This window comes from Oncorhynchus mykiss, chromosome 18 (assembly GCF_013265735.2).
Source record: "Oncorhynchus mykiss isolate Arlee chromosome 18, USDA_OmykA_1.1, whole genome shotgun sequence".
NCBI lineage: Eukaryota > Metazoa > Chordata > Actinopteri > Salmoniformes > Salmonidae > Oncorhynchus > Oncorhynchus mykiss.
Genome location: NC_048582.1, coordinates 50,672,303 through 50,699,425, shown reverse-complemented (window position 1 = coordinate 50,699,425; position 27,123 = coordinate 50,672,303). Strand labels below are relative to the sequence as shown.

The 27,123-nt window shown below is 46.0% G+C and overlaps 1 protein-coding gene across 1 annotated transcript in view; it reads left to right on the top strand.

Moving 5' to 3' along the window:
• The window catches only part of thsd7aa (thrombospondin, type I, domain containing 7Aa), a 156,038-nt gene that overhangs the window by 56,567 nt on the left and 72,348 nt on the right, over positions 1–27,123 (top strand). Inside the window, exons 2-4 of the mRNA XM_021572358.2 lie at positions 11,248–12,328; positions 14,966–15,214; positions 20,668–20,846. Of these exons, the coding sequence (XP_021428033.2) occupies positions 11,248–12,328; positions 14,966–15,214; positions 20,668–20,846 (1,509 nt within the window). The remainder of the gene's footprint in view (positions 1–11,247; positions 12,329–14,965; positions 15,215–20,667; positions 20,847–27,123) is intronic.

The following is a 27,123-nucleotide window of genomic DNA, read 5'->3' as shown; positions in this document are numbered from 1 at the left end:
ATAAGCTGTATATCACTCTATCTACCAAGAGAGTTCTCACATATATTATTCATAGCCATCTATTTACCACCACAAACCGATGTTGGCACTAACACCACACTCAACAAGCTGTATAAGGCCACAAGCAAACAAGAAAATGCTCATCCAGAAGCGGTGCTCTTAGTGGCCGGGGACTTCAATGCAGGCAAAATGAAATATGTTTTACTACCATCATGTCACATGTGCAACCAGAGGAGAAAAGAACTCTAGACCACCATTAATCCACACACAGAGACGCATACAAAGCTCTCCCTCACCCTCTATTTGACAAATATGACCATCATTCTATCTTGATTCCTGCAAGCTCAATACAGAAGTGGTCAGATGACATGAATGCTACGCTACGGGACTATTTTGCTAGCACAGACTGGAATATGTTCCGGTTTTCATCCAATGGCAATGAGGAGTATAACACCTTAGTCACCGGCTTAATCAATAAGTGCATTGACAACGTGGTCCCCACAGTGACTGTACGTACATATCCAAACCAGAAGCCATGGATTACAGGCAACATCCTCACCATGCTAAAGGCTAGAGCTGGCGCTTTCACGGAGCGGGACACAAATCTGGACACTTACAAGAAATCCTGCTACGCCCTCAGATGAACCATCTTCCAGGCAAAGTGTCAATACAGTGCCAAGATTGAATCCTCCATCGGCTCTGACGCTAGTCAGATGTGGCAGGGCTTAACAACTATTATGAACTACAAAGGGAAACACAGTTGTGAGCTGCCCAGTGACGCGAGAATACCTGACGTGCTAAATGCCTTTTATGCTCACTTCAAGGCAAGCAATGCCGAAGTGTGCATGAGAGCACCAGCTGGTCTGCACGACTGTGTGATCACGCTCCTCCCAGATCCGCAAAAGGTTCTACAACTTCACAATCGAGAGCATCCTGACCGGTTGCACAAGGCGCTACAGAGGGTAGTGCATATGGCCCAGTACATCACTGGGGCCAAGCCTCCTGACATCCAGGACCTATATATTAGGTGGTGTTAGAGGAAGGCCAAAGAAATTGTCAAAGACACCAGTCACCCAAGTCATAGACTGTTCTTTCTGCTACGGCATGGTGAGCGGTCCCGGAGCGCCAAGTCTAGGACCAAAAGGCTCCTTAACAGCTTCTACCCCCAAGCCATAAGACTACTGAAAAATTAATCAAATGGCCACCAGGAGTATTTACATTGACCCCCCACCCCCTTTGTTTTTACACTGCTGCTACTAGTTGTTTATTATCTATGCATATTAACTTTACAAATTACATAAACGCACATAAACCCACGCACATTGACTTGGTACTGGTAACCCTTGTAAATAGCCTCGTTTTTGTTATGTAATTTTCTTGTATTACTTTTTTTTAAATTTAATTTAAAAAAATTATATAAACTCTATTTCTTGAACTGCATTTTTGGTTAAGGACTTGAAAGTAAGCATTTCACCGTATTTTTATTTTTAAATGTTTTATTCACCTTTATTTAACCAGGTAGGCTAGTTAAGAACAAGTTCTCATTTGCAACAGCGACCTGGCCAAGATAAAGCAAAGCAGTTCGACACATACAACAACACAGAGTTACACATGGAATAAACAAACATACAATCAATAATACAATTAAAAACTGGAATTGTAGGATGTGCAGAAGACGAATTTGCAAGTTGAGATACTGGGGTGCAAAGGAGCAAGATAAATAAGTAAATAAATACAGTATGGGGATGAGGTAGATTGGATGGGCTATTGACAGATGAGCTATGTACAGGTGCAGTGATCTGTGAGCTGCTCTGACAGCTGGTGCTTAAAGCTAGTGAGGGAGGTAAGAGTCTCCAACTTCAGAGATTTTTGCCGTTCGTTCCAGTCATTGACAGCATAGAACTGGAAGGTGAGGCGGCCAAAGGAAGAATTGGCTTTGGGGGTGACCAGTGAGATATACCTGCTGAGGCGCGTGCTATGGGTGGGTGCTGCTATGGTGACCAGTGAGCTGAGATAAGGCGGGGCTTTACCCAGCAGAGACATGTAGATGACCTGGAGCCAGTGGGTTTGGCGACGAGTATGAAGCGAGGGCCAGCCAACGAGAGCATACAGGTCACAGTGGTGGGTAGTATATGGGGCTTTGGTGACAAAACAGATGGCACTGTGATAGACTGCATCCAATTTGTTGAGTAGAGTGTTGGAGGCTATTTTGTAAATTACATCGCCAAAGACGAGGATCGGTAGGATAGTCAGGTTTACGAGGGTATGTTTGGCAGCATGAGCGAAGGATGCTTTGTTGCCGATTCTAGATTTCATTTTGGATTGGAGATGTTTGATGTGAGTCTGGAAGGAGAGTTTACAGTCTAACCAGACACCTAGGTATTTGTAGTTGTCCACATATTCTAAGTCCGAACCGTCCAGGGTAGTGATGCTGGCGAACGGTTAAAGAGCATGCATTTTGTTAGACTTGCATTTAAGAGCAGTTGGAGGCCACGGAAGGAGAGTTGTATGGCATTGAAGCTCATCTAGAGGTTAGGTAACACAGTGTCAAATGAGGGCCAGAGGTATACAGAATGGTGTCGTCTGCATAGAGGTGGATTAAAGAATCATCAGCAGCGAGAGCGACATCATTGATGTATACAGAGAAGAGAGTTGGACCGAGAATTGAACCCTGTGGCACCCCCATAGAGACATTCGAAATGGTCGGTAATCTGTCTGTTAATTTGGCTTTCAAAGACCTGAGAAAGGCAGGGTAGAATAGATATAGGTCTGTAGCAGTTTGGGTCTAGAGTGTCTCCACCTTTGAAGAGGGAGATGACCGCGGCAGCTTTCCAATCTATGGGAATCTCAGACGATATGAAAGAGAGGTTGAACAGGCTAGTAATAAGGGTTGCAACAATTTCGGCAGATCATTTTAGAAAGAGAGGGTCCAGATTGCCGAGCCCAGCTGATTTGTAGGGGTTCAGATTTTGTAGCTCTTTCAGAACGTCAGCTATGGGGGAGCGCAGGGCTGTTGACCGGGGTAGGGGTAGCCAGGTGGAAAGCGTGGCCAGCCATAGAAAAATGCTTATTGAAATTCTCAATTATTGTGGATTTATCGGTAGTGACAGTGTTTCATAGCCTCAGTGCAGTGGGCAGCTGGGAGGAGGTGCTCTTATTCTCCATGGACTTTACTTTACAGTGTCCCAGAACTTTTTTGAGTTTGTACTACAGGATGCACATTTCTGTTTGAAATAGCTAGCCTTAGCTTTCCTAACTGCCTGTATATATTGGTTCCTAACTTCCCTGAAAAGTTGCATATCATGGGGGCTATTCGATGCTAATGCATAATACCACAGCATGGTCTTGTGCTGGTCAAGGGCATACAGGTCTGGAGTGAAACAAGGGTTATATCTATTCCTAGTTCAACATTTTTTTAATAGAGCATGCTTATTTAAGATGGTGAGGAAGACACTTTTAAAGAATAACCATGCATCCTCTACTGACGAGATGAGATCAATGTCATTCCAGGATACCCCGGCCAGGTCGATTAGAAAGGCCTGTTCGATGAAGTGTTTTAGGGAGCGTTTGACAGTGATGAGGGATGGCCGTTTGACCGCAGTCCCATTACGGATGCAGGCAATGAGGAGGTGATCGCTGAGATCTTGGTTGAAAACCAAGTATTTGGAGGGTGATTTGTTAGGATGATATCTATGATAATTTGTGTGAGATTGAGGGCATCAAGCTTAGATTGTAGGATGGCCAGAGTGTTAAGCATGTCCCACTTTAGGTCACCTAGCAGCACGAGCTCAGAAGATAGATGTGGAGCAATCAATTCACATATGGTGTCCAGGGCACAGCTGGGGGCAGAGGGTGGTCTATAGCAAGTGGCAACGGTGAGAGACTTGTTTCTGGAAAGGTGCATTTTTAGAAGTAGAAGCTCAAATTGTTTTGGTACAGACCTGGATAGTGAGACAGACCTCTGCAGGCTATCTCCGCAGTAGATTGCAACACTGCCCCCTTTGGCAGTTCTATCTTGGCGGAAAATGTTATCGTTAGGGATGGAAATTTCAATGTTTCAGGGGGTTTTCCTAAGCCAGGATTCAGACACGGCTAAGACATCTGGGTTGCCAGAATGTGCTAAAGCAGTGAATAAAGCAAACGTAGGGAGGAGGCTTCTAATGTTAATATGCTTGAAACCAAGGCTTTTACGGTTACAGAAGTCAACAAATGAGAGCACCTGGGGAGTAGGAGGTCCTGGATTAACCGCTACATCACCAGAGGAACAGCGGAGAAGTAGGATAAAGGTACGGCTATAAGAACTGGCCGTCTAGCACGTTCGGAACAGAGAGTAAAGGGAGCAGGTTTCTGGGCATGGTAGCATAGATTCAAGGCATAATGTACAGACAAAGGTATGGTAGGAAGAGAGTACATTGGAGGTAAACCTAGGCATTGAGTAATGATGAGAGAGATATAGTCTCTAGAGACGTTTAAACCAGGTGATGTCATCGCATATGTGGATGGTGGAACAACATGGTTGGTTAAGGCATATTGAGCAGGGCTAGAGGCTCTACAGTGAAATGAGACAGTAACCACTAACCAGGACAGTAATGGACAAGGCATATTGATATTAGGGAGAGGCATGCGTAGCCAAGTGATCGTATGGGTCCAGTGAGTGGTTGGGCTGGCTGGAGACAGGGCGATTCAGACAGTTAGCAAGCTAGCAGTTAGCAGGCCGGGGCTAGCAAACTAGCATAAGGACCTTTAAGGGACATCGCCATGGGGGAAAGTCTGTTTTTGTCTCCTCGTGCGGTGACATCGAAAGACCAGTCATGGAATTAGTAGGGTTCCAAGTAGCAGATCGATCCAAGTTCAATTGGCAAAATGGTTATAGTGGTCCAAGAAACTGGCCGATGGATCAGCTAACAGTCCAATATGCTAAAGATAGCTAGCAGGCCGCGTTTAGCAGAATGGGTTTTCAGGGGACGTTGCACTTGAGGGGCCTGTTGGGATCCTCAGGCAGATTATATCAGTATTCCAGTCGTGAAAGATCGGCGGGGTTCCATGCCCCGTACCAGCAGTAGAAGGGGTCTGGATATTGTAGCCGAGGAGTGGGCTACAGGAGTAGCCCAGGAGCCCTAGCCGGGAGATGGGTCTAGCATGGGCTAGCTCCAGGCTAGTTGGTGCTTGCTCCGGGACAGAAATGTTAGCCAGGAGTAGTCAACCCGAGTTGCGGTTAGCTAGCTGCCATGATCCAGATGAAAAGGTTCAGAGTTTGCGATAGAAATCCGGGGATATGGACAGGAAAATAGGTCCGGTATGCTCTGGTTTGAAACGCATTGTACGAACTGGCGATTGCTTTCCGAGCTAAAGGTTGGCCGCCAACAGTGGTTAGCTGACTGATAACTGATAGCTGGTAGCTAGTTAGCTAGCTAGCTTCAGTTGAGGTATACCAGTTCGGAGGTAAATATAAATACTTTAAAAATAAAAGGAGAGTATTTTGAAGTTGAGTTTGAGGAAAAATATTAAAAAGAATGTGAAGAAAAATATGTAAAAAGATATATACATGGGACGAGACAAGACAAAGACAAAGACGTGTGATTGCTACGCCATCTTGGACATCTTTAAGTATTATCTACATTTGTTGTGTTCAGCACATTTTTTTTTTTATGATTTCATTTTATTTAATGACTACATAGTTTCAGACTGATTGTCCTGTCTACGTGCCTGTCTGGGGTGCTTTATCGGGTGGTCAGTTAGATGTTATTGTACAGTTCTTTTAGGGTCTGATTTCCAGAAACAGATTAAGCCTATTTCTGACAGAGCTATACTTAACCTGTGTTCGGGAAACCCTCTTTACGGATATAGAAACAACGTCTGGTCATGATGCTTTTACTGATGCCTAAACACTAAAGCTTTACAACATGCTATGAGGCTGTGTTTCTGGCGTAGGCAGACTAATACCTGGGGGCTTGTTGTGACTAAGTTCTCAGTTTGTGCTTTAGGGTCGGGAAGATATTCCTTGTTTCCATTTTAATGGAAATAATGGACATAACATCATCTCCACATGGGGACATGAAGTAGATGGTTAATCTGAAATCCCTGACCTTTTCACAGTGTCTTTATCACAGGTGTGTGTTCAGCATACAGTAGGAATACAGATTGACTAGCCTGATGGGGTTCCCCTTTTCCCCCCATTTTCCCATCTTCTCCATCCACACCCTATGGTGAGACACACACACACACACACACACACACACACACACACACACACACACACACACACACACACACACACACACACACACACACACACACACACACACACACACACACACACACACACACACACACACACACACACACACACCTCCACCCAAACCCTCTGGTGGGGTGCAACACCGCACACTGCTTTCCATTTCCCTGGTAAATGCCACCGCCTGTCCTCTACCAGGCACCATGGGAGGGAGGGATAGGCGGAGGAGTGAGGGATGGAGAGAGGGGAGAGGGACATGTAAAAGTCATCCCATTACTGGGGCTGAATTTTCACACTGATCCAATTCTTTTTTAGCTGTCAAGAAAGCAACTGAGGATATGAGCATGGGGACAAGTCCCTCTCTCTCTCTCTCTCTCTCTCTCTCTCTCTCTCTCTCTCTCACTTGCGCTCTTTCTGTCTGTCTCTCTCCTCTCTTCCTCTCTCTTGCCCTTCTCTCCCTCCCTCTCCTTCCCCCCAGTCTCTCCCCTCCTCCTCTCCTTCCCCCAGTCTCTCCCCTCCTCCTCTCCTTCCCCCCAGTCTATCCCCTACACCTCTCCTCCCCCCTAGTCTCTCCCCTCCTCTTCTCGGTTCCCCCAGTCTCTCCCCTCCTGTGGTAGCACAACGAGGGCCTTGGTTCATCATCTTATCAGTGAATAACAGGGTGTTGAGACACCAGCATTACAGCCTGTTACAGCCTGTCTCCAAAGGCAGAAAAACATCACTTATTTCCCTCAAAAGATGACCTTCTCCCTCCTATCGATTCAAAGCTGTCTGCAGAGAGAGGGGGATTAAAACGAATAAACAAATAACAGGATTGTGAGTAATTGATTTGTCTGGTGATACAAAATGCGATAGTGTGGCAGGAAAATAACTGCTGAGGGTAACGACTGGGGTGTGTGAGCAGCAGAGGGGAATCATTTGCAAAGATTAAAGCTGTGTGTGGTGTGTTACTGGAAAGGCAGAGAAACACAGAGCTAAGTCAGGAACGTGTGTGTGTGGTGATGGTGGGGAAGATGAGTGTACTTATAGCCACGCAAACATTAGGGCTCTAGGGCTGTGGTTCTAAGGACTGGAACATGGCCCAATAATTGGCCAGGGAGAGTCAGACTTCACTCACTCACTCACTCACTCACTCACTCACTCACTCACTCTCTCTCTCTACATCATCATCATCCATCTCTCTTCACAATAGGCTCCTCTCCCCCCTCCTCTCTCCCCTCCTCTCCCCCCTCCTCTCCCCCCTCCTCTCTCCCCTTCTCACTCCCTCTATTTCGGTATTTGCCTTTCAAACTAACCGTCAATCTCTCACATCCCCCACTTCTCTTCTTTCTTTCTCTTTTGCTAACGTGTTCTGTGTTGCCCCCCTGGGGTGGGTGTTCCTGGTTGGTCCGCCTGGGGTGGGTGTTCTAAGGGGGGCTCGAGGAGAGAGGATTGGCTGATGTATCACACCCCTTGTACCCCTCCTCTATGCTGTTAGAGGGCCCTTATTTCCTCCTGGCTACTCTCAGTGGTTGACAGGGGACGCAGGTGTGTGTGTGTGTGTGTGTGTGTGTGTGTGTGTGTGTGTGTGTGTGTGTGTGTGTGTGTGTGTGTGTGTGTGTGTGTGTGTGTGTGTGTGTGTGTGTTTGTGTGTGTGATGGAGGGAAGCAGGCCAATTTGAGCTGTTCTCCCCTACTCACTCCCACTCTCTGTCATACTGTGGATAACCATATCACCCACTGACATGTTCATAAATTACTGTGAACACCTGCAGAGTGGGGAGCCTCTGAATCCAACCCCCCCCCCCCCCTCCACACACACACACACACACACACAAACACACATAGCGCACACCCTTCCCCTGCAGAGGCTAATGTGTCACAGCTGTAACATGTTCTTCTTTAGAGAATAGAGTGCTGGGAATGCTTAAACCCCTTAGCTAATCAGATGCCTCTTTTGTCCTTTCTCTCAATTATGAAAATCAATTTAGTGTTGATTTCTTTGTGAAAGGCCGGTCAATCGCGCTTTCTCTCACTTTCTAGCAAGGAGTATGTTACAATGGCAGCCACAAATGTGTATGTGTCTATGTATATCTGTGTCTATGTGTCTATGTATCTATGCAACTATGTATCTATATATCTATATATATATGTATCTATGTGTCCATGAGTCCATGAGCTCAAGAGTCCATGAGTCCATGAGTCCATGAGTCCATGTGTCCAGGAGTCCATGTGTCCATGTGTCCATGAATCCATCTGTCCATGAGTCCATGTGTCCATGTGTCCATGTGTCCATGAGTTCATGAGTCCATGTGTCCATGAGTTCATGAGTCCATGTGTCCACGAGTCCATCTCTCCATGAGTCCATGTGTCCATGTGTCCATGAGTTCATGAGTCCATGTGTCCATGAGTCCATGTGTCCATGAGTCCATGTGTCCATGAGTCCATGAGTCTCTGAGTCCATGTGTCCATGAGTCGATGAGTCCATGTGTCTATGAGTCTGTGTCCATGAGTTCATGAGTCTATTAGTCCATGAGTCCATGAGTCCATGTGTCCATGTGTCCATGAGTCCATGAGTCCATGAGTCCATAAGTCCATGTGTCCATGAGTTCATGAGTCCATGAGTCCATGAGTCCATGTGTCCAGGAGTCCATGAGTCCATGAGTCCATGTGTCCATGAGTCCATGAGTCCATGAGTCCATGAGTCTATTAGTCCATGAGTCTATGAGTCCATGTGTCCATGAGTCCATGAGTCTATTAGTCCATGAGTCTATGAGTCCATGTGTCCATGTGTCCATGAGTTCATGTGTCCATGAGTCCATGAGTCCATGTGTCTGTTTGTGTGTGTGTCTCAGTGGCAGCAGCAGCGGCGGGGCCGTCTCTTGTGTCGAAGGCAGTTTCTTGCTAGGTGTTATTGATGCGTATCGACCGGCCTCTCTCTCTACTGCTAATTCAGGCACTGCTCCTTCCGCTGACATTTTCATCACCATGGCTGTGCTTTACTGAGTCAAGACATAAAGCACTGCTTAAAACAGCACGTGTCCTCCTTCCTCAGACTCCTCTCCTCTCCTCTCCTCTCCTCTCCTCTCCTCTCCTCTCCTCTCCTCTCCTCTCCTCTCCTCTCCTCTCCTCTCCTCTCCTCTCCTCTTCTATCTTTCTGAACCTGCTTGTCATGAATCACACATCCCAGGCTAGTCTATTCTATGTCAGGCAGATATAGTGGCCTACATTGGAACTTTGTTATTTAGTCTTCTCTGGTAAGAAACAGTCTTGTAGCATAATAGGGCGAACATATTCTTGCTTGTGTCTGGTTTTCAGGTAGCCAAACGTGATTGTGCAGCAATTAAAGCTTTTCATTCATAGAGATTTCCCCTGTGCTGAACCTCCGGCAGTCAATCAGTAGTAGTTTACCATATGCGTATAATCGGGCATACAGCAAGACATGCAGATGTACACAAATATGGAAAATGTATGAATCTCTTGGGGGAAATTATTACTTATGTCTTCTTGAAGTTATCTGACCCTTAAGACAACTCCCAAATGACAAACCCAGGTTGACTCCTTCAGCTTTCAGCTCTTAGCTTTGCTTCCTTTGTGATTCCTCCCCCTGTAGGCTACACTCACCCTTGCCTAGTCCCAGATCTGTTATGCCTACTCCTCTGGTTGTTATTATGCCTTGTTACACAGCAATAACTGATCTGGGACCAGGAGTCAGTAAACCCCACTCTGTGTCCTTGTTACAACAGCCGGCACTCCTCCCTGGCTCTGCTTAGATAGATTACTGGGACACCAGAGAGGTGGGGAGATGCAAGGGAAAAGAAGGGGGTGGATGGGAGAGCCCGTGGTAGTTCGTTGAGCTAGGAGGAGAATACCTCTGACTCTGACCCAGTTCCGTAATACAGATTCATCTGAGCAGCTTGCCCTCTCACACAGTAAGCTACGAAGGCTCTCCCTCCCCAGCCTCAGCTTTCAGAAAGGCAGGCAGCCCAATCCAGCAGCAGCACTGCAAGCTGCTCAATCCAACAACATCAAACAGAGCTCAAATAAACTAGCGAAGGGCCCTCCCCACCGCTAATCCTCACTGATAGAATAGTAGGGCTGTCCTTCAGCACCACAAGATGGGCCCACATTGCAGTGAATCCTGTCCAGCCGGAGATTGGCGGAGCTTTTCTTTCGGCACCTCAAACACAAGCACATCAGCGCTGGTGATGTCATGGCCTGATTGTACCATTATTAGAAGCCCTGCTTATCCTTCATGCAGAATTGATAGATTGATTGACTGACTGTTTATGCCAGGGTAAGCCAGGTTAGGTTATTCCTCAGTGACCTCCCTCCCCACTATACCTTCCATCTTCTACATTTCCTGGGAATATTGATCCAGTCAGAGTGGTAATGCTGCCCTGACTCTGGGCTCTCTGTCTGCCTGTCATGTACCTACTTGGCGTTTTATGCTCGAAGGGGATGTTTGCCTAGACCTTTAATTGCATTCTCATAAATCCTAGAGGAAGGAAGTGTATCAGAAAATTGCACTTGGCGGAGTGATTTAATTGCAGTGGGAGGAGTGATTTGGAGGAGTGATTTGGCGGAGTGTGTGTGTGTGTGCGTTATTTATCAGGAAGTACTTATTCTTCCTCTACACGGCACTTTGGTTGTTTCTGTTGGATTACAGTTCTTAGAAGCACTTTATAAACTTTGACTAATAGTCCTCTGGTATAGCAGCACTAGAGAGCTTGGTCTTCTGGGCTTTCAAGGGGCTTTGATTAACAGGAAAGTCATATGGAGAGATAATGCAAAGTCCTTATAAACTGCCCTCCGACTTTCGACCAAGTCTTGAATGGCAACATTTAGACGGAATGTTAGAAGGACTTTTACACAGTACTCATAGTGATTCACCGCTGTACAATAAAATCTGACTGTTAGGAGCTGAGTTACCTCCACAGTATGCTTTCCATTTGGATAATATTCTGACTAACTGCTCTGATAGTACATCCTTCAGTTGAACTCCCTGTGACCTCACTGTCTCTGTTTCCCCAGGTCCATGGGGCCGGTGTATGGGCAGCGAGTGTGGCCCAGGGGGCAGCCAGAGCCGGGCAGTGTGGTGTGCCCACTCTGAAGGCTGGACTACCCTTCACACCAACTGTGACCAGGCCGAGCGCCCAGAGAACCAGCAGAGCTGCTTCCACGTTTGTGACTGGCACAAGGACCTGTATGACTGGCAGCTGGGTGCCTGGAATCAGTGCGTGCCCGTATCCATGCGTAGCACCGGGGTGATCCAGCGGCCAGCCGTGTGTCTCCACGGCGAGGAGGGCATCCAGACACGCGAGGTGGGCTGCGTCCAGAAAGCGGATGGCGTGCCAGCGGAGGATGTGGCGATTTGTGAATACTTTGAGCCCAAGCCCAGGCTGGAGCAGGCCTGTCTGATCCCGTGCCCACGGGACTGCGTGGTCTCCCAGTTCACCCCATGGACTTCCTGTTCAAAAATGTGTGGCACGGGTCTTCAGAATCGTGTCCGTTTTGTCCTGGCGCCGCCCATGTTCGGGGGTTCGGCCTGCCCTAACTTGACAGAGTTCCAGATTTGTCAGCCAGGTCCCTGTGTGGGCCCAGAGAGCCTGTATAGTCTAAGGGTGGGATCCTGGGGTCCCTGCTCTGTACCACTCCCTCGCACGGCCAGGCAGGCTCCAACTCTTAATCAAGGTAAAGATGTGGCTGTCCCTCGCCGGCTACGCAAAGGCAGAGAGGGTAAAGAGGGTAAAGAGGCCAAAGAGGGCAGCGAGGTGCCCACCCCACGCCAGCCTCGTCTGAGTAAAGAAGAAAGGATGAAAAGAAAGGAGGAACGAAAGGAGGGAAGAAAAGGCAGACAGGCAGCCAAAGAAGGGCGCAGGAAAAACAAGGAAACAGTCAAGGAGCGGGTGAGAGAGCGGGTGAGAGAGCGGGTGAGAGAGCGGGTGAGGGGGAGGGGGAGGGTGAAAGACCCAGAGACCAAGGAGCTGATCAAAAATAAGAGGAACAGGAACAGACAGAACCGACAGGGAGGGAAGTTCTGGGACCTGCAGGTTGGATACCAGACCCGGGAGGTGACCTGTGTTCACAGGAGCGGCAACACTGATGCACTCAGGTAAGTCGTACTTATAATTTATAGTCTCAGTTACAGTGCCTATGGAAAGTCTACACCCCCTTGGATTTCTTCACATTTTATTGTGTTACAAAGTGGGACTAAAAGGGATTTAGTTGTCATTTTTTGTCAACGATCTACAAAAATACTCTAATGTCAACGTGGAAGATATATATATATATATATACATATACCAGTCAAAAGTTTGGACGTACCTACTCATTCAAGTTTTTTTTATTTTTTTACTGTTTTCTACATTGTAGAATAATAGTGAAGACATCAAAACTATGAAATAACACAAATGGAATCATGCAGTAAACAAAAAAGTGTTAACAAACAAACCAAAATATTTTTTATATTTTACATTCTTCAAAGTAGCCACCCTTTGCTTTGATGACAGCTTTGCACACTTTTGGAATTATATCAACCAGCATCACCTGGAATGCTTTTCCAACGGTCTTGAAGGAGTTCCCACATATGCTGAGCACTTGTTGGCAATTTTTCCTTCACTCTGTGGTCCATCTCAATTGGGTTGAGGTCAGGTGATTGTGGAGGCCAGGTCAGCTGATGCAGCAATCCATCACTCTCCTTTTAGGTCAAATAGCCCTTATACAGCCTGAAGGCATGTGACAGTCCAAATAAGTGCAAACCAGATTGAATGGCGTATCGCTGCAAAATACTGTGGTAAGTGTGCCTTTAAATCTAAATCGACAGTGTCACCAGCAAAGCACCCCCACACCATCAAACCTCCTCCTCCATGCTTCACGGTGGGAACCACACATGAGGAGATCATCGTTGACCTACTCTGCGTCTCACAAAGACATGGCAGTTGAAACAAAAAATCTCAAATTTGGACTCATCAGACCAAATGACAGATTTCTACCGGTCTAATGTCCATTGCTCGTGTTTCTTGTCCCAAGCAAGTCCCTTCTTATTATTGGGGTCTTTTAGTAGTGGTTTCTTTGCAGCAATTCGACCATGAAGGCCTGATTCACACAGTCTCCTCTGAACACTTGATGTTGAGATGTGTCTGTTACTTGAACTGTGTAAAGCATTTATTTGGTCTGCAATTTCTAATTAACTTATTCTCTGCAGCAGAGGTAACTCTGGGTTTTCCTTTCCTGTGGCGGTCCTCATGAGAGCCAGTTTCATCATAGCGTTTGATGGGTTTTGCGACTGCACTTGAAGCAACTTTCAAAGTTCTTGAAATTTTGATTGACCTTCAGTAATGATGGACTGTAGTTTCTCTTTGCTTATTTGAGCTGTTCTTGCCATAATATGGTCTTGGTATTTTACCAAAAAGGGCCATCTTCTGTATACCACCCCTACCTCGTCACAACACACCTGATTGGCACAAACGCATTAAGAAGGAAAGAAAATCCACAAATGAACATTCAACAAGGCACACCTGTTAATTGAAATTAATTCCAGGTGACTACCTCATGAAGCTGGTTGAGAAAATGCCAAGAGTGTTTAAAGGTGTCACAAATTCAAAGGGTGGCTACTTTCTGGAATCTCAAATATAAAATATATGTTGATTTGTTTAATAATTTTTTGTTTTCTACATGATTCCATATGTGTTATTTCATAGTTTTCATGTCTTCACTATTATTCTACAATGTATAAAATAGTAAAAATAATGAAAAACCCTTGAATGAGTAGGTGTACCTGCCACAGTAAAACGAGTCCTATATCAACATAACCTGAAAGGCCACTCAGCAAGGAAGAAGCCACTGCTCCAAAACCACCATAAAAAAAGCCAGACTACAGTTTGCAACTGCACATGAGGACAAAGATTGTACTTTTAGAGAAAGGTCATCTGGTGTGATGAAACAAAAATAGAACTGTTTGGCCATAATGACCATCATTATGTTTGGAGGAAAAAGGGGGATGCTTGCAAGCCGAAGAACACCATCCCAACTGTGAAGCACGGGGTTAGCAGCATCATGTTGTGGGGGTGCTTTTCTGCAGGAGGGACGGGTGCACTTCACAAAAAATGATGTGGATATATTGAAGCAACATCTCCTGACATCAGTCAGGAAGTTAAAGCAAATGAGTCTTCCAAATGGACAATGACCACAAGCATACTTCCAAAGTTGTGGCAAAATGGCTCAAGGACAACAAAGTCAAGGTATTGGAGTGGCCATCACAAAGCCCTGATTTCAATCCCATAGAAAATTTGTGGGCAAAACTGAAAAAGTGTGTGCGAGCAAATGAGGCCTACAAACCTGACTCAGTTACACACCATTTAGTGAAAAACAAATGAAAAAAATGCTCCTGGAAAAATTCCTGGTGGAAAATAAATTAGAACAAAGAGTAATCAGCATTAAGATTTGTATCTGTCTGTAAAACTGCGTACATCTACAGTATACTCAAATATTTGGTCCTGTCTCAGATTTGTGTTGCTTTGGGTGAGAGTATCTGCTTCATGACTAAAATGTAAATGCAGATGTAGGTTTGTAGAAAAGGCACATTGCAAATTCAGAGTGATTTCAAGTGGATTGAAGCTAACTGCCGTGCTCCAGTATTGGATTTTGCAAACATGTTTAGGCCTTATTTGAACACCTTGCCTCATTCCTTTGACCAAACACCTTCACTGATTCCATTGTAATTAATTAACCTCTTGCCTCTTCCCTCCAGCCTGTGTTCTCAGGAGTCCCTACCAGTGACCTACCAGGCCTGCGTCCTGACCAAGGACTGTGAGGTGAGCGACTGGACCGATTGGTCGCCCTGCTCCAAGGACTGCTATGAGCTCAACGGGCCCACGGGCGAACACACACGCACACGCCGGGTACACCTGCTCCCCGTGGGAGGAGGGGTGGAGTGCCCCGAACTGGAGGAGAAGGAACCATGTACCCCTCAGGGAGAAGGGGTACCCCCCTGCATCGTGTAAGTACTCTATCACCCAACGTGGAAAAAAATGTGTGATTTCAATCTCTTATATGGATGTTTATGAACAGTATAGGAATTGTGTTATTTGTATGCTGTACAATGAATTTCCTTATGAGATGATAACTAAATTGTCCAATCCAAAAATTATGCCAACTCACATTGGTACTCTGAAAACCATTGGAACACCTCAAAATGTCAGCCAATCAAGGATTGCAGATGATCAATTGAACTGCACTTCTACTCTGCAGGCTGGCTGACAGCTACAGTTACTCTCTCTCTAAAGTGCACTATGGGTAAGCTGCCTGTCTGCGCCCCTAAATAGCTTTGCTGTCTAAAAACAATAAACACTTGCGGATAATGCATGGGATACTTATCCAGACAGGGCTGGTGTGTCTCTAACACTAAATGTGTATGTGCATACACTAAATGGTTTGAGTCTGTGTTAAGTGATTAAGGTCATGTGGCTGGGAACGTTGGCTTGTTGCTGTGACGACTGTAGCTAAACCATCCAACATAACAGCAGTAGTGGTACTAAGAGCACTGGGGATGTAACACTAGGGGGAGGAGCCACAATAACAACCCCACTACTATTGGGCTGTGGCTTGTTTGGTATCTGCTGGCTTATTATTCACAGCCTGAGTGGGAACAAACCATAGACCTGAGTGGGTACAAGCTACAGCCAGAAGGGGGAGAAGGGAGGGGGGTAGGCTCATTGTGTGGGGTGATGATGTTAGTGCTGATGAGAGGGGAGAGGGTGGGGGTGACAGTGTGAGGGGAATGTGGAAAGAGCCGGAGAGATGGGGAGACGATTGAGTGGTGTGTTAGGTGATGGTGAGGTGGGCATAATGGTGAAGTGGGCATGTAGGGAGAAATAGGAGCGACACAGAGGTGGGAGAGATGGGGGGGAGGAGGTAAGAGATGGGTTTGGCTCAGTGTTTGGGGCGACGGTGCCATGCAAGAGAGGGGCATATGAGGAGAGATGGAGAGGAAACAAACAGAACAAGCATTTGGCTCTTTGCTAGTGATGGAAGAAATTATGAATGGAGTGTGTCTAGGAAAGAGACAGTCGGTCGGTGCTACGTCTAATCTGATCCCCACGCATGCACGCATGCACACACGCACGCATGCACGGACACATACACACACACACGCACGCACACACACACGCACGCACGCACGGACACACACACATGCACACGCACGCACGCACACACGCACGCATGCACGGACGCATGCACGCACGCACGCACACACGCACGCACGGACACACACACATGCACACACTCACGCACGGACGCACGCACGCACGGACCCACACACACACACACACACACACACAGATGGACATGTTGACACACCATCACTTTCACACCCGCTATGCAGTCATGTGCTGTGATGGCATGCATGTGTGTCCCCTTAAATTACTTCCTCCACCTGAACCTGTACAACGCCATGTGGAACTATACTCCCCTGGTGTGGGGAGAAAGGAATTTCCTCAATCGGCTTTTTACACCTCTAGTCTGCTTGAGTGTTTTGGCCTTCAGTTGCTAGTAAGCTCGTTCTTCGTGACAATAATTATTACATTGGGTTGAAAACTAAATTGTTACAGTGAGTTTACATGAGGACATCAGTCAGTCCATATTTTTTGTAAAAGTGTGTACAGTAAGGTTAATATGCGGATCAGAACATAACCAATGTATTTACATCTTGTGAGCTTGATCCCTGGGCCACTACCATGGGGTATTTTGTATAGGTTATGTGAAAATGTTTTGCCTTTCATTGCCACTGATGACGATGAAAGGAATAAATCAATGTCGACGGACCAATGCTACGTTTCCACCATTTGAAGAAGACCAGGATGAGAGAGAGATGAAGACGTGTGAACCTTCTGGCAGGAGGCCCTGTTCATTCAGTCTTATTGATGGATTCCTCCTTTAGAGTGTCCCCATCTCTGTCAGTCCTAGACCACCAGACCTAGCTATGGACCGCAACTCCTAGGTGCCTCGTTGTCCCACAACCACACCATGGCAATGGCCAGGGACTAGTAAGAGACACTCCACTCATGAATATAGAGCCCTTTCATTGGTGGTGACCTCAAATCAATTCCGTTATTGCCACGGAGAACGAGGCAAGGCGGACATTTTGGGACCCTGGGGATGATTTGAACTGAAAAACATTACGTAACATTCTCACCAAAGAATTTTAAGGAACCCTTCAAGTTCTTTTGAAGCAGATCCTAGAGATTTCAATCAAATGCTGAGTGCAAATCTGTCTTAATGGATTGCTTTTTACATTCATGAGAGCGCCAGCTGTTCCGGTAGACTGCGTGATCACGCTCTCTGCAGCCAATGTGAGTAAGACCTTTAAACAGGTCAACATTCACAAGGCCGCAGAGCCAGACGGATTACCAGGACGTGTACTGCGAGCAAGCGCTGACCAACTGGCAAGTGTCTTCACTGACATTTTCAAACACTCCCTGTCCGAGTCTGTATCACCGACATGTTTTAAGCAGACCAACATAGTCCCTGTGCCCAAGAATACTAAGGTAACCTGCCTAAATGACAACCTACAGTACTCACGTCTGTAGCCATGAAGAGCTTTGAAAGGCTGGTCATGTCTCACATTATACCATTATCCCAGAAACCCTAGACCCATTCCAATTTGCATACTGCCCTAACAGATCCACAGATGATGCAATCTCTATTGCACTCCACACTGCCCTTTCCCACCTGGACAAATGGAACACCTATGTGACAATGCTGTTCATTGACTACAGCTCAGCGTTCAACACCACAGTGCTTTCATAGCTCATTTCTAAGCTAAGGACCCTGGGACTAAACACCTCCCTATGCAACTGGATCCTGGACTTCCTGACAGGCAGCCCCAGGTGGTAAGGGTAGGTAACAACACATCTGCCACGCTGATCCTCAATACAGTCCCCTCCTGTACTCCCTGTTCACTCATGTCTGCATGGCCAGGCACGACTCCAACACCATCATTAAGTTTGCCGATGACACAACAGTGGTAGGCCTGATCACCGACAACGATGAGACAGCCAATAGGGATGAGGTCAGAGGCCTGGTTCCAGGACAACAACCTCTCCCTCCTCTCCTTCAAAGTGATCAAGACAAAGGATATGATTATGGACTAGAGGAAAAAGAGGACCGAGCACGCTCCCATTCTCATCAACGGGGCTGTAGTGGAGCAGGTTGAGAGCTTCAAGTTCCTTGGTGTCCACATCACCAACAAACTAACATGGTCCAAGCACAACAAGTCAGTCGCACGACAAAACCTATTCCCCCTCAGGAGAATGAAAAGATTTGGCATGGGTCAACAGATCCTCAAAAGTTTCTACAGCTGCACCATCGAGAGCATCCTGACAGGTAGCATCCCTGCCTGGTTTGACAACTGCTCAGCCTCCGACCTCAAGGCTCTACAGAGGGTGAGTGCAAACTGCCCAGTACATCACTGGGGCCAAGCTTCCAGCCATCCAGGACCTCTATACCAGGCAGTGTCAGAGGAAGGCCCTAAGAATTGCCAAAGACTCCAGCCACCCTAGTCATAGACTGTTCTCTCTGCTACCGCACGGCAAGTGGTATCGGAGCGCCAAGTCTAGGTCCAATAGGCTTCTAAATAGCTTCTACCCCAAAGACATGACTCCTGAACATCAAATCAAATGGCCACCCAGACTATTTTCATTGCTCCCCCCTCCCTCTTTTACATCGCTGCTACTCTCTGTTGTTATCATCTATGCATAGTCACTTTAATAACCCTACCTACATGTACATATTACCTCAACTAACCGGTGCCCACTCACATAGACTCTGTACCGGTACCCCCCTGTGTATAGTCACGCTATTACTATTTTACTGCATCTCTTCTGCTTACTTGTTACTTTTATTTCTTATTCTTATTCATCTTTTTTTAATAAACTGCATTGTTGGTTAGGGGCTGGTAAGTAAGCATGTCACTGTAAGGTCTACACATGTTGTATTCGGCGCATGTGACTAATAACATTTGATTTGAATTGATTGGATTTGGTATATGATCTGTTCCAGTTTAATGCAGCCCTTCCACTGAGGTCCATTGAGGGACATTTGGATCATGATGTTCTCTTTGTGGCCATTGAAGATTAATTGTGGACTGTGAGGTACACTGTGAATATACTCTCACCGGCCAATTTAACAGGTTCACCCATCTACCGTAGTACCGTGTCAGACCCCCCCCCCCCCCCCCCCCCCCAGAACACCCTGAGTTTTTTGGGGAATTCTACATGGTGTCAAAACAGTCTACAGTGATGTTGGTCCATGCTGACGTGAAGGCATCACACAGTTGTTACAGATTGTACAGTACAGATTGTATAGCCCGTTCTGTGTAGTGGGTTGAGGTCTCGGGACTGTGCAGGCCATTGACTGTCATGTTCCAGAAAAGAATGTTCCTGCTCCTCAATTGTTCAGTTCTGCTGGGTTGTGGAGTCCATGAACCGACGGACTGAGGCTGTTCTGAAGGCAAAAGGGGGTGCAACTCAATATTCGGAAGGTGTTCTTAATGTTTTGTACACCTGGTTCAGGGATTTTTGCTCACCGTTCTTGTGATCATTTTGACCCCACGGGGTGAGATCTTGCGTGGAGCCCCAGATCGAGGGAGATTATCAGTGGTCTTGTATGTCTTCAATTTCCAAATAATTGCTCCCACAGTTGATTTCTTCAAACCAAGCTGCTTACCTATTGCAGATTCAGTCTTCCCAGCCTGGTGCAGGTCTACAATTTTGTTTCTGGTGTCCTTTGACAGCTCTTTGGTCTTGGCCATAGTGGAGTTTGGAGTGTGACTGTTTGAGGTTGTTGACAGGTGTCTTTTATACTGATAACAAATTCAAACGGGTGCCATTAATACAGGTAACGAGTGGAGGACAGAGGAGCCTCTTAAAGAAGAAGTTACAGGTCTGTGAGAGCCAGAAATCTTGCTTGTTTGTAGGTGACCAAATACTTATTTTCCACCATAATTTGCAAATAAATTCATAAAAAATCCTACAATGTGATTTTCTGGATTTTTTTCTTCTCATTTTGTCTGTCATTGTTGAAGTGTACCTATGATGAAAATTACAGGCCTCTCTCATATTTCTAAGTGGGAGAACTTGCACAATTGGTGGCTGACTAAATACTTTTTTGCTCGCCACTCATACTCACTGACCTCTGTCCATCATCTTCCTTATAAGGAACAGAATGGGAATGGCTGCATCAGAAATGGCACCCCAATTCCTGTAGTTGCACTGCTTTTGGCCAGAACCACATAGGAAAGTAGTGCACTAGGGAATAGGATGGCATTTTGGGTGGCAAACTATGACTTAATTTTGTCATAATTGATGATTTAATTCATGTACATATTATTTTCAATCTATGTTATTAAAAATTGTTTGAATCAAATCAATCTCCCTTCGTTCTCCCCTGCAGGTACAACTGGAAGACAACAGAATGGACTGAGTGCAGGGTGGACATGTTGCTAAGCCAACAGGACCGTCGTCGTGGTAACCTAACGGGGCTGTGTGGAGGCGGAGTCCAGAACCGTGAGGTGTACTGTGTCCAGGCAACCAGCGTCGACCCCGCTTCCAGCGCTCTCAAGAGCAAAGAAGGTAACCTGACCAGCATGCAACTGTCCTTTATCCCCAATGTGTAATCTTATCATTTTGATAACTCATCGTTCGTCTATAAAAAGCCCATACCCACTGTGTATCTTTAGTTCCCTCTCATATTGCTGCCTTGTCCCATTGTACACATCTCTTCCACTTTGTGCACTGGAGACTGAGCACTTTTGCTAAGAATGTGAAATGAGAATATGAACTGTGCTAACGTGCCGTTACGCAATAGTCAAAATGCATGCACTAACGGTGCAGAGAATAGGGATGGAGTTGAGGAATGTGTTCCCACATTTGGAGGTCTTTGGAGACGGTAGAAGCAAAAATAGTGCATACCCTGTGAAAAAAATTCTCAAAAGAAATTGTACCCTGTGTGAGAACAGTTCCTTACACAAGTGGTAGCAATCCCAAATGGCACCCTATTCCCTATTTAGTGCACTACTTTTGACCAAGACCTATAGTGTTAAAGTCAAAAGTAGTGCACTATATAGGGAATATGGTGCCATTTGGTACACAGCCAGAATTCCGCTAACAAATGTAAACGTGACAGGACAGCATATCCACAAAGTCAGCAGCAGCAGTATTAACTCGCTCCATCCCCTGATAATGCAGTGTCTGTGTTCCCAGATAATGTATTAAAATTGTCCCCACTCCCTTGGTAAAGTTACACACACACGCGCCCACACACACACACCAGGCGGTAATTTATAAAAAAAATTCCCATGACTGCGTGGCCACGCACGACTCCAACTGAATCATCAAGTTTGCTGATGACACAACAGTGGTAGGCCTGATTACCAATAACGATGAGACAGCCTACAGGGAGGAGGTGAGGGCCCTGACGGAGTGGTGTCAGGAAAATAACCCCTCCCTCAACGTCAACAAAACCACAGAGCTGATCGTGGACTTCAGGAGACAGCAGAGAGAGCATGCCCCCATCCACATCAACAGGGCCGCAGTGGGGAGCGTCAAAAGCTTCAAGTTCCTCGACGTGCACATCACTGATGATCTGAAATGGTCCCATCACACCGACACCATGGTGAAGAGGTCACAACAGCGCCTCAGGCGGCTGAAGAAATATGTCTTGGCCCCTAAGATCTTCACAAATTTCTACAGAAGCACCATTAAGAGCATTCTGTCAGGCTGCATCAATGCCTGGTATGGCAACTGCACCATCCTCCATCAACTGTACAAAACATTTTTCCATAACATAGACTGACCAGGTAAATCCAGGTGAAAGCTATTATTTCTTATTGATGTCACTTGTTAAATCCACTTTAATCAGTGTAGATGCAGGGGAGGAGATAGGTTAAAGAAGGATGGATTGTGTATGTATGCCTTTCAGAGGGTGAATGGGCAAGGGAAAGAGTTACGTGTCTTTGAACGGGGTATTGTAGTAGGTGCCAGGAGCACTGGTTTGAGTGTCTTTGAACGGGGTATTGTAGTAGGTGCCAGGAGCACTGGTTTGAGTGTCTTTGAACGGGGTATTGTAGTAGGTGCCAGGAGCACTGGTTTGTGTGTCTTTGAACGGGGTATTGTAGTAGGTGTCAGGAGCACTGGTTTGAGTGTCTTTGAACGGGGTATTGTAGTAGGTGCCAGGAGCACTGGTTTGAGTGTCTTTGAACGGGGTATGGTAGTAGGTGCCAGGAGCACTGGTTTGAGTGTCTTTGAACGGGGTATGGTAGTAGGTGCCAGGAGCACTGGTTTGAGTGTCTTTGAACGGGGTATGGTAGTAGGTGCCAGGAGCACTGGTTTGAGTGTCTTTGAACGGGGTATGGTAGTAGGTGCCAGGAGCACTGGTTTGAGTGTCTTTGAACGGGGTATGGTAGTAGGTGCCAGGAGCACTGGTTTGAGTGTCTTTGAACGGGGTATTGTAGTAGGTGTCAGGAGCACTGGTTTGAGTGTCTTTGAACGGGGTATGGTAGTAGGTGCCAGGAGCACTGGTTTGAGTGTCTTTGAACGGGGTATTGTAGTAGGTGCCAGGAGCACTGGTTTGTGTGTCTTTGAACGGGGTATTGTAGTAGGTGCCAGGCGCACTGGTTTGAGTGTCTTTGAACGGGGTATTGTAGTAGGTGCCAGGAGCACTGGTTTGAGTGTCTTTGAAAGGGGTATTGTAGTAGGTGCCAGGAGCACTGGTTTGTGTGTCTTTGAACGGGGTATTGTAGTAGGTGTCAGGAGCACTGGTTTGAGTGTCTTTGAACGGGGTATTGTAGTAGGTGCCAGGACCACTGGTTTGTGTGTCTTTGAACGGGGTATTGTAGTAGGTGCCAGGAGCACTGGTTTGAGTGTCTTTGAACGGGGTATTGTAGTAGGTGCCAGGAGCACTGGTTTGAGTGTCTTTGAACGGGGTATTGTAGTAGGTGCCAGGAGCACTGGTTTGAGTGTCTTTGAACGGGGTATGGTAGTAGGTGCCAGGAGCACTGGTTTGAGTGTCTTTGAACGGGGTATGGTAGTAGGTGCCAGGAGCACTGGTTTGAGTGTCTTTGAACGGGGTATTGTAGTAGGTGCCAGGAGCACTGGTTTGAGTGTCTTTGAACGGGGTATTGTAGTAGGTGCCAGGAGCACTGGTTTGTGTGTCTTTGAACGGGGTATTGTAGTAGGTGCCAGGAGCACTGGTTTGAGTGTCTTTGAACGGGGTATTGTAGTAGGTGCCAGGAGCACTGGTTTGAGTGTCTTTGAACGGGGTATGGTAGTAGGTGTCAGGCGCACTGGTTTGAGTGTCAAGAACTGCAACACTGCTGGGTTTTTCACGCTCAACAGTTTCCAATGTGTATCAAGAATGGTCCACCACACAAAGGACATCCAGCCAACTTGACACATCTGTGGGAAGCATTGGAGTCAACATAGACCAGCATCCCTGTGGAATGCTTTCGACACCTTGTAGAGTCCATGCTCTGATGGATTGAGGCTGTTCTGAGGGCAAAAGGGGGGAGGGGGTGCAACTCAATATTAGGAATGTTTTATACACTCAGTATATATAGTCATTAAACACTGGACACTTCCTGTTTCTTTTATACTTTTTCCTATGTGTATTCATATACTCTATTCTTCACGTAGCTCATTCTAATGTGTCTACTACTGTACTTTGCATTTTTTGTTACGCTGTTTATACACACCACGTATTGATATACTGCATTCTTGACATAGTTTACTGTAATATATCTACACACACTGTACATATCATTCCTAGTATATCCTTTTGGTGTACATACACATAGATTGCATTAGGATTACTGATAATGTTATTTGGGTTTTTACTTGGATTCATTATGACATTTTTCCATTTTTAGTTTTTAGTTTTTTGCTTATTTGTGTACTTTCTTGACATTTACTGCACTGTTAGGATCTAGTACCACAAGCATTTCGCTGCACCCACTATAAAATCTGCTAAACATTGAATGCCACCAATAAACTTTGCAAAAATGTTGCACGAGGTGGAAATACATGGTTTGATTGTTTTGTCACAGTTTGTCAACATGCTGTAGATCTCCATAGAGATCTACAGCGAAACTGTCAGCGAAATTTAGCTGGGGAGGTTTGAGCACTGAGTTCTTACTCGACTTGTGCTCACACCCAAAATCATCTAATCTTTTCCGTCTCTGCACACACACACACGCTCTAGCACCCATGTGTGAAGTGGAACGAGATATAAGGGTGTCTTTACTCCATATATCTTCTGGAGCCGGGCTGAATATGTAAATATGAGTGGGTGGGAAGGGAAAGATCAAGGGAGGGAGGGAGAGGAAGGAAACGAGGCAGGGAGGAGAACAATGCAAGGAGCGAGGAGAGAGAAGGGAGAGAGAGATGGAATATGAGTGTGGGTATAGTCGGTAGCACTAGTTAGTTAGCGTTTATGGAAGTGAAGGTAGCTGGTAGCGAGTCCATGTTTATCCAGCGCTGCCACACTGACTCCCAGACAGTCCACCTGGTCAGGGGGCTCAACTGGCCACCGCTCAAAGATATTATTAAAATTATTTCAGCTGGTCTCAGACTGCCAGACAGAGGAGGCACTTTGCTGTCGTGTATTCAGACATCTAAAGAAACATTTTTAACCGCAACTTTAGCAATTTTTCAAATCATGTGAGCATCCTATATTTGGAAGTGACAGGGTTTGCTAGGTGACACAAGTGATGGTGACAGTTGCAGAGAGGGAGTGGGAGAAGGACAGAAAGAGAGGGGGAGTTGGAGTTAGGAAAGCACAGAAAGCCCACCTGCCGTTACAAATACTTTCTTTCAACCTTTCCTGTCTGCTCTATGGCACAATTACAACTCCCCTGTTCACTTCTGGTATTCACTTCCTCATTATCCAGTCTCCTCGCCTGGTCGCCTTCTCAATCATCTCCCCTGTCTTCAAAACCAAACATTACACACTTATATCAAATACACAGTTCTGGGTTATTTTAGGGATCTACACAGATTTTCTCTCATCTCGGGCAATTTACTGCTGAATCTATAAAGCATTATTCACAAATCTCCATCTCACTGGCAGTAATTGCGGGTTTCCTTGCGGACACCGACGTCTGGATAGAGAGCTAAAACTTCAGTCTGATTTAAGCTGATGTAATCTTGTTTTTTTGCTTTCAACGATTGTCTTATTCCCTATGTAAAGTGACTGAGGCTGGATAGTTTTTTACGCATGTGCGTGTGTTAATTAATTTAGGCTTGTCACTTTCCTGTATGTGTTTGCATTCTCAGTCCCATTTACATAGGAAATAAGATTTATTTGGACACCAAACTCACTGTTTCAATCATTCTGGGGATTACAGCTGGCTTCAACAAACCTATGTTATGATTGACAAAATGTTGCTTAAATGAAGTGTGCAAAAGAAGCATTTAAAAAAAAATCTAAACCCACGCATGCACACTCACACACACACATGCACACGAATACACAAACACACACACACACACACTAATATTTCTGCCAATGCAATAATATCACAGCTTATGTTTGACTAATCAGGACTCAGGTTTATTAAACTATTCCATGGGGGGTCAGATATGGACAACAGGGAAAAGCAGCTGTCTCAATATCTGTCTACTACCAGTTACTGGAGACAGAAAGAGAGGGGGAGGAATGGAGAGCAAGAGGAAGGGAGGGTGCAGGGAGGCACTGAATCTGATGTTACTGTAGTTATTGGCTTTGATGGTCATCAGTTCTAACCAGCTCTGTTCTGTTTGGCTCAAATCAATATGGATCTTTATTAGAGGGCCCATAGAGACATTCTGTAGCTAGCAGTAGAACGGCTGGTTGTGTGATGTCATCCGGAAGTACAGTTGTTGATGCTGATGACAAGGGGTGACAGAGAAAGGAGGGGAGAGGGGTGAGCCGCAGGTGTCTGTCTGGGCTTAGAGGTCCTATTTTGGCCCCAGGAACCCCTGTGTGTGTGTGTGTGTGTGTGTGTGTGTGTGTGTGTGTGTGTGTGTGTGTGTGTGTGTGTGTGTGTGTGAGGGTAGAGTCTAGACGTGACCATCTGGCAGGAGAGAGAGCGAGAGACCCATGTGGCACCTCAACCAAGGTCATCCAGCACGGAGAAGTTCATTAATCAGCCTTTGCTATTATGGTTACATGTGTGTCTGGTGTTAACAATACTGACTGGAAACAATAATGATGCAACATGTTTACTTGTCACGCAACATCATTTGTACATGTGTGAAATAGGACAAATACAAGCACTCACAAATTATTATTATTACGCCATTGGCGTAGGTAAGTCTTCTACAGTGGCGCAGGTAAACCTTTTACAGTGGCGTAGGTAAGTCTTCTAAAGTGGCGTAGGTAAGCCTTCTACAGTGGCGTAGGTAAGTCTTCTAAAGTGGCGTAGGTAAGTCTTCTACAGTGGCGTAGAGAAGTCTTCTACAGTGGCATAGGTAAGTCTTCTACAGTGGCGTAGGTAAGTCTTCTAAAGTGGTTAAGGTAAGCCTTCTACAGTGGCGTAGGTAAGTCTTCTAAAGTGTCGTAGGTAAGCTTTCTATAGTGGCGTAGGTAAGTCTTCTAAAGTGGCGTAGGTAAGCCTTCTAAAGTGGTGTAGGTAAGCCTTCTAAAGTGGCATAGGTAAGCCTTCTAAAGTGGCGTAGGTAAGCCATCTAAAGTGGCGTAGGTAAGCCTTTTAAAGTGGCGTAGGTAAGCCTTCTAAAGTGACGTAGGTAAGCCTTCTAAAGTGACGTAGGTAAGCCTTCTACAGTGGCGTAGGTAAGCCGTCTAAAGTGGCGTAGGTAAGCCTTCTAAAGTGGCGTAGGTAAGCCTTCTAAAGTGGCGTAGGTAAGTATTCTA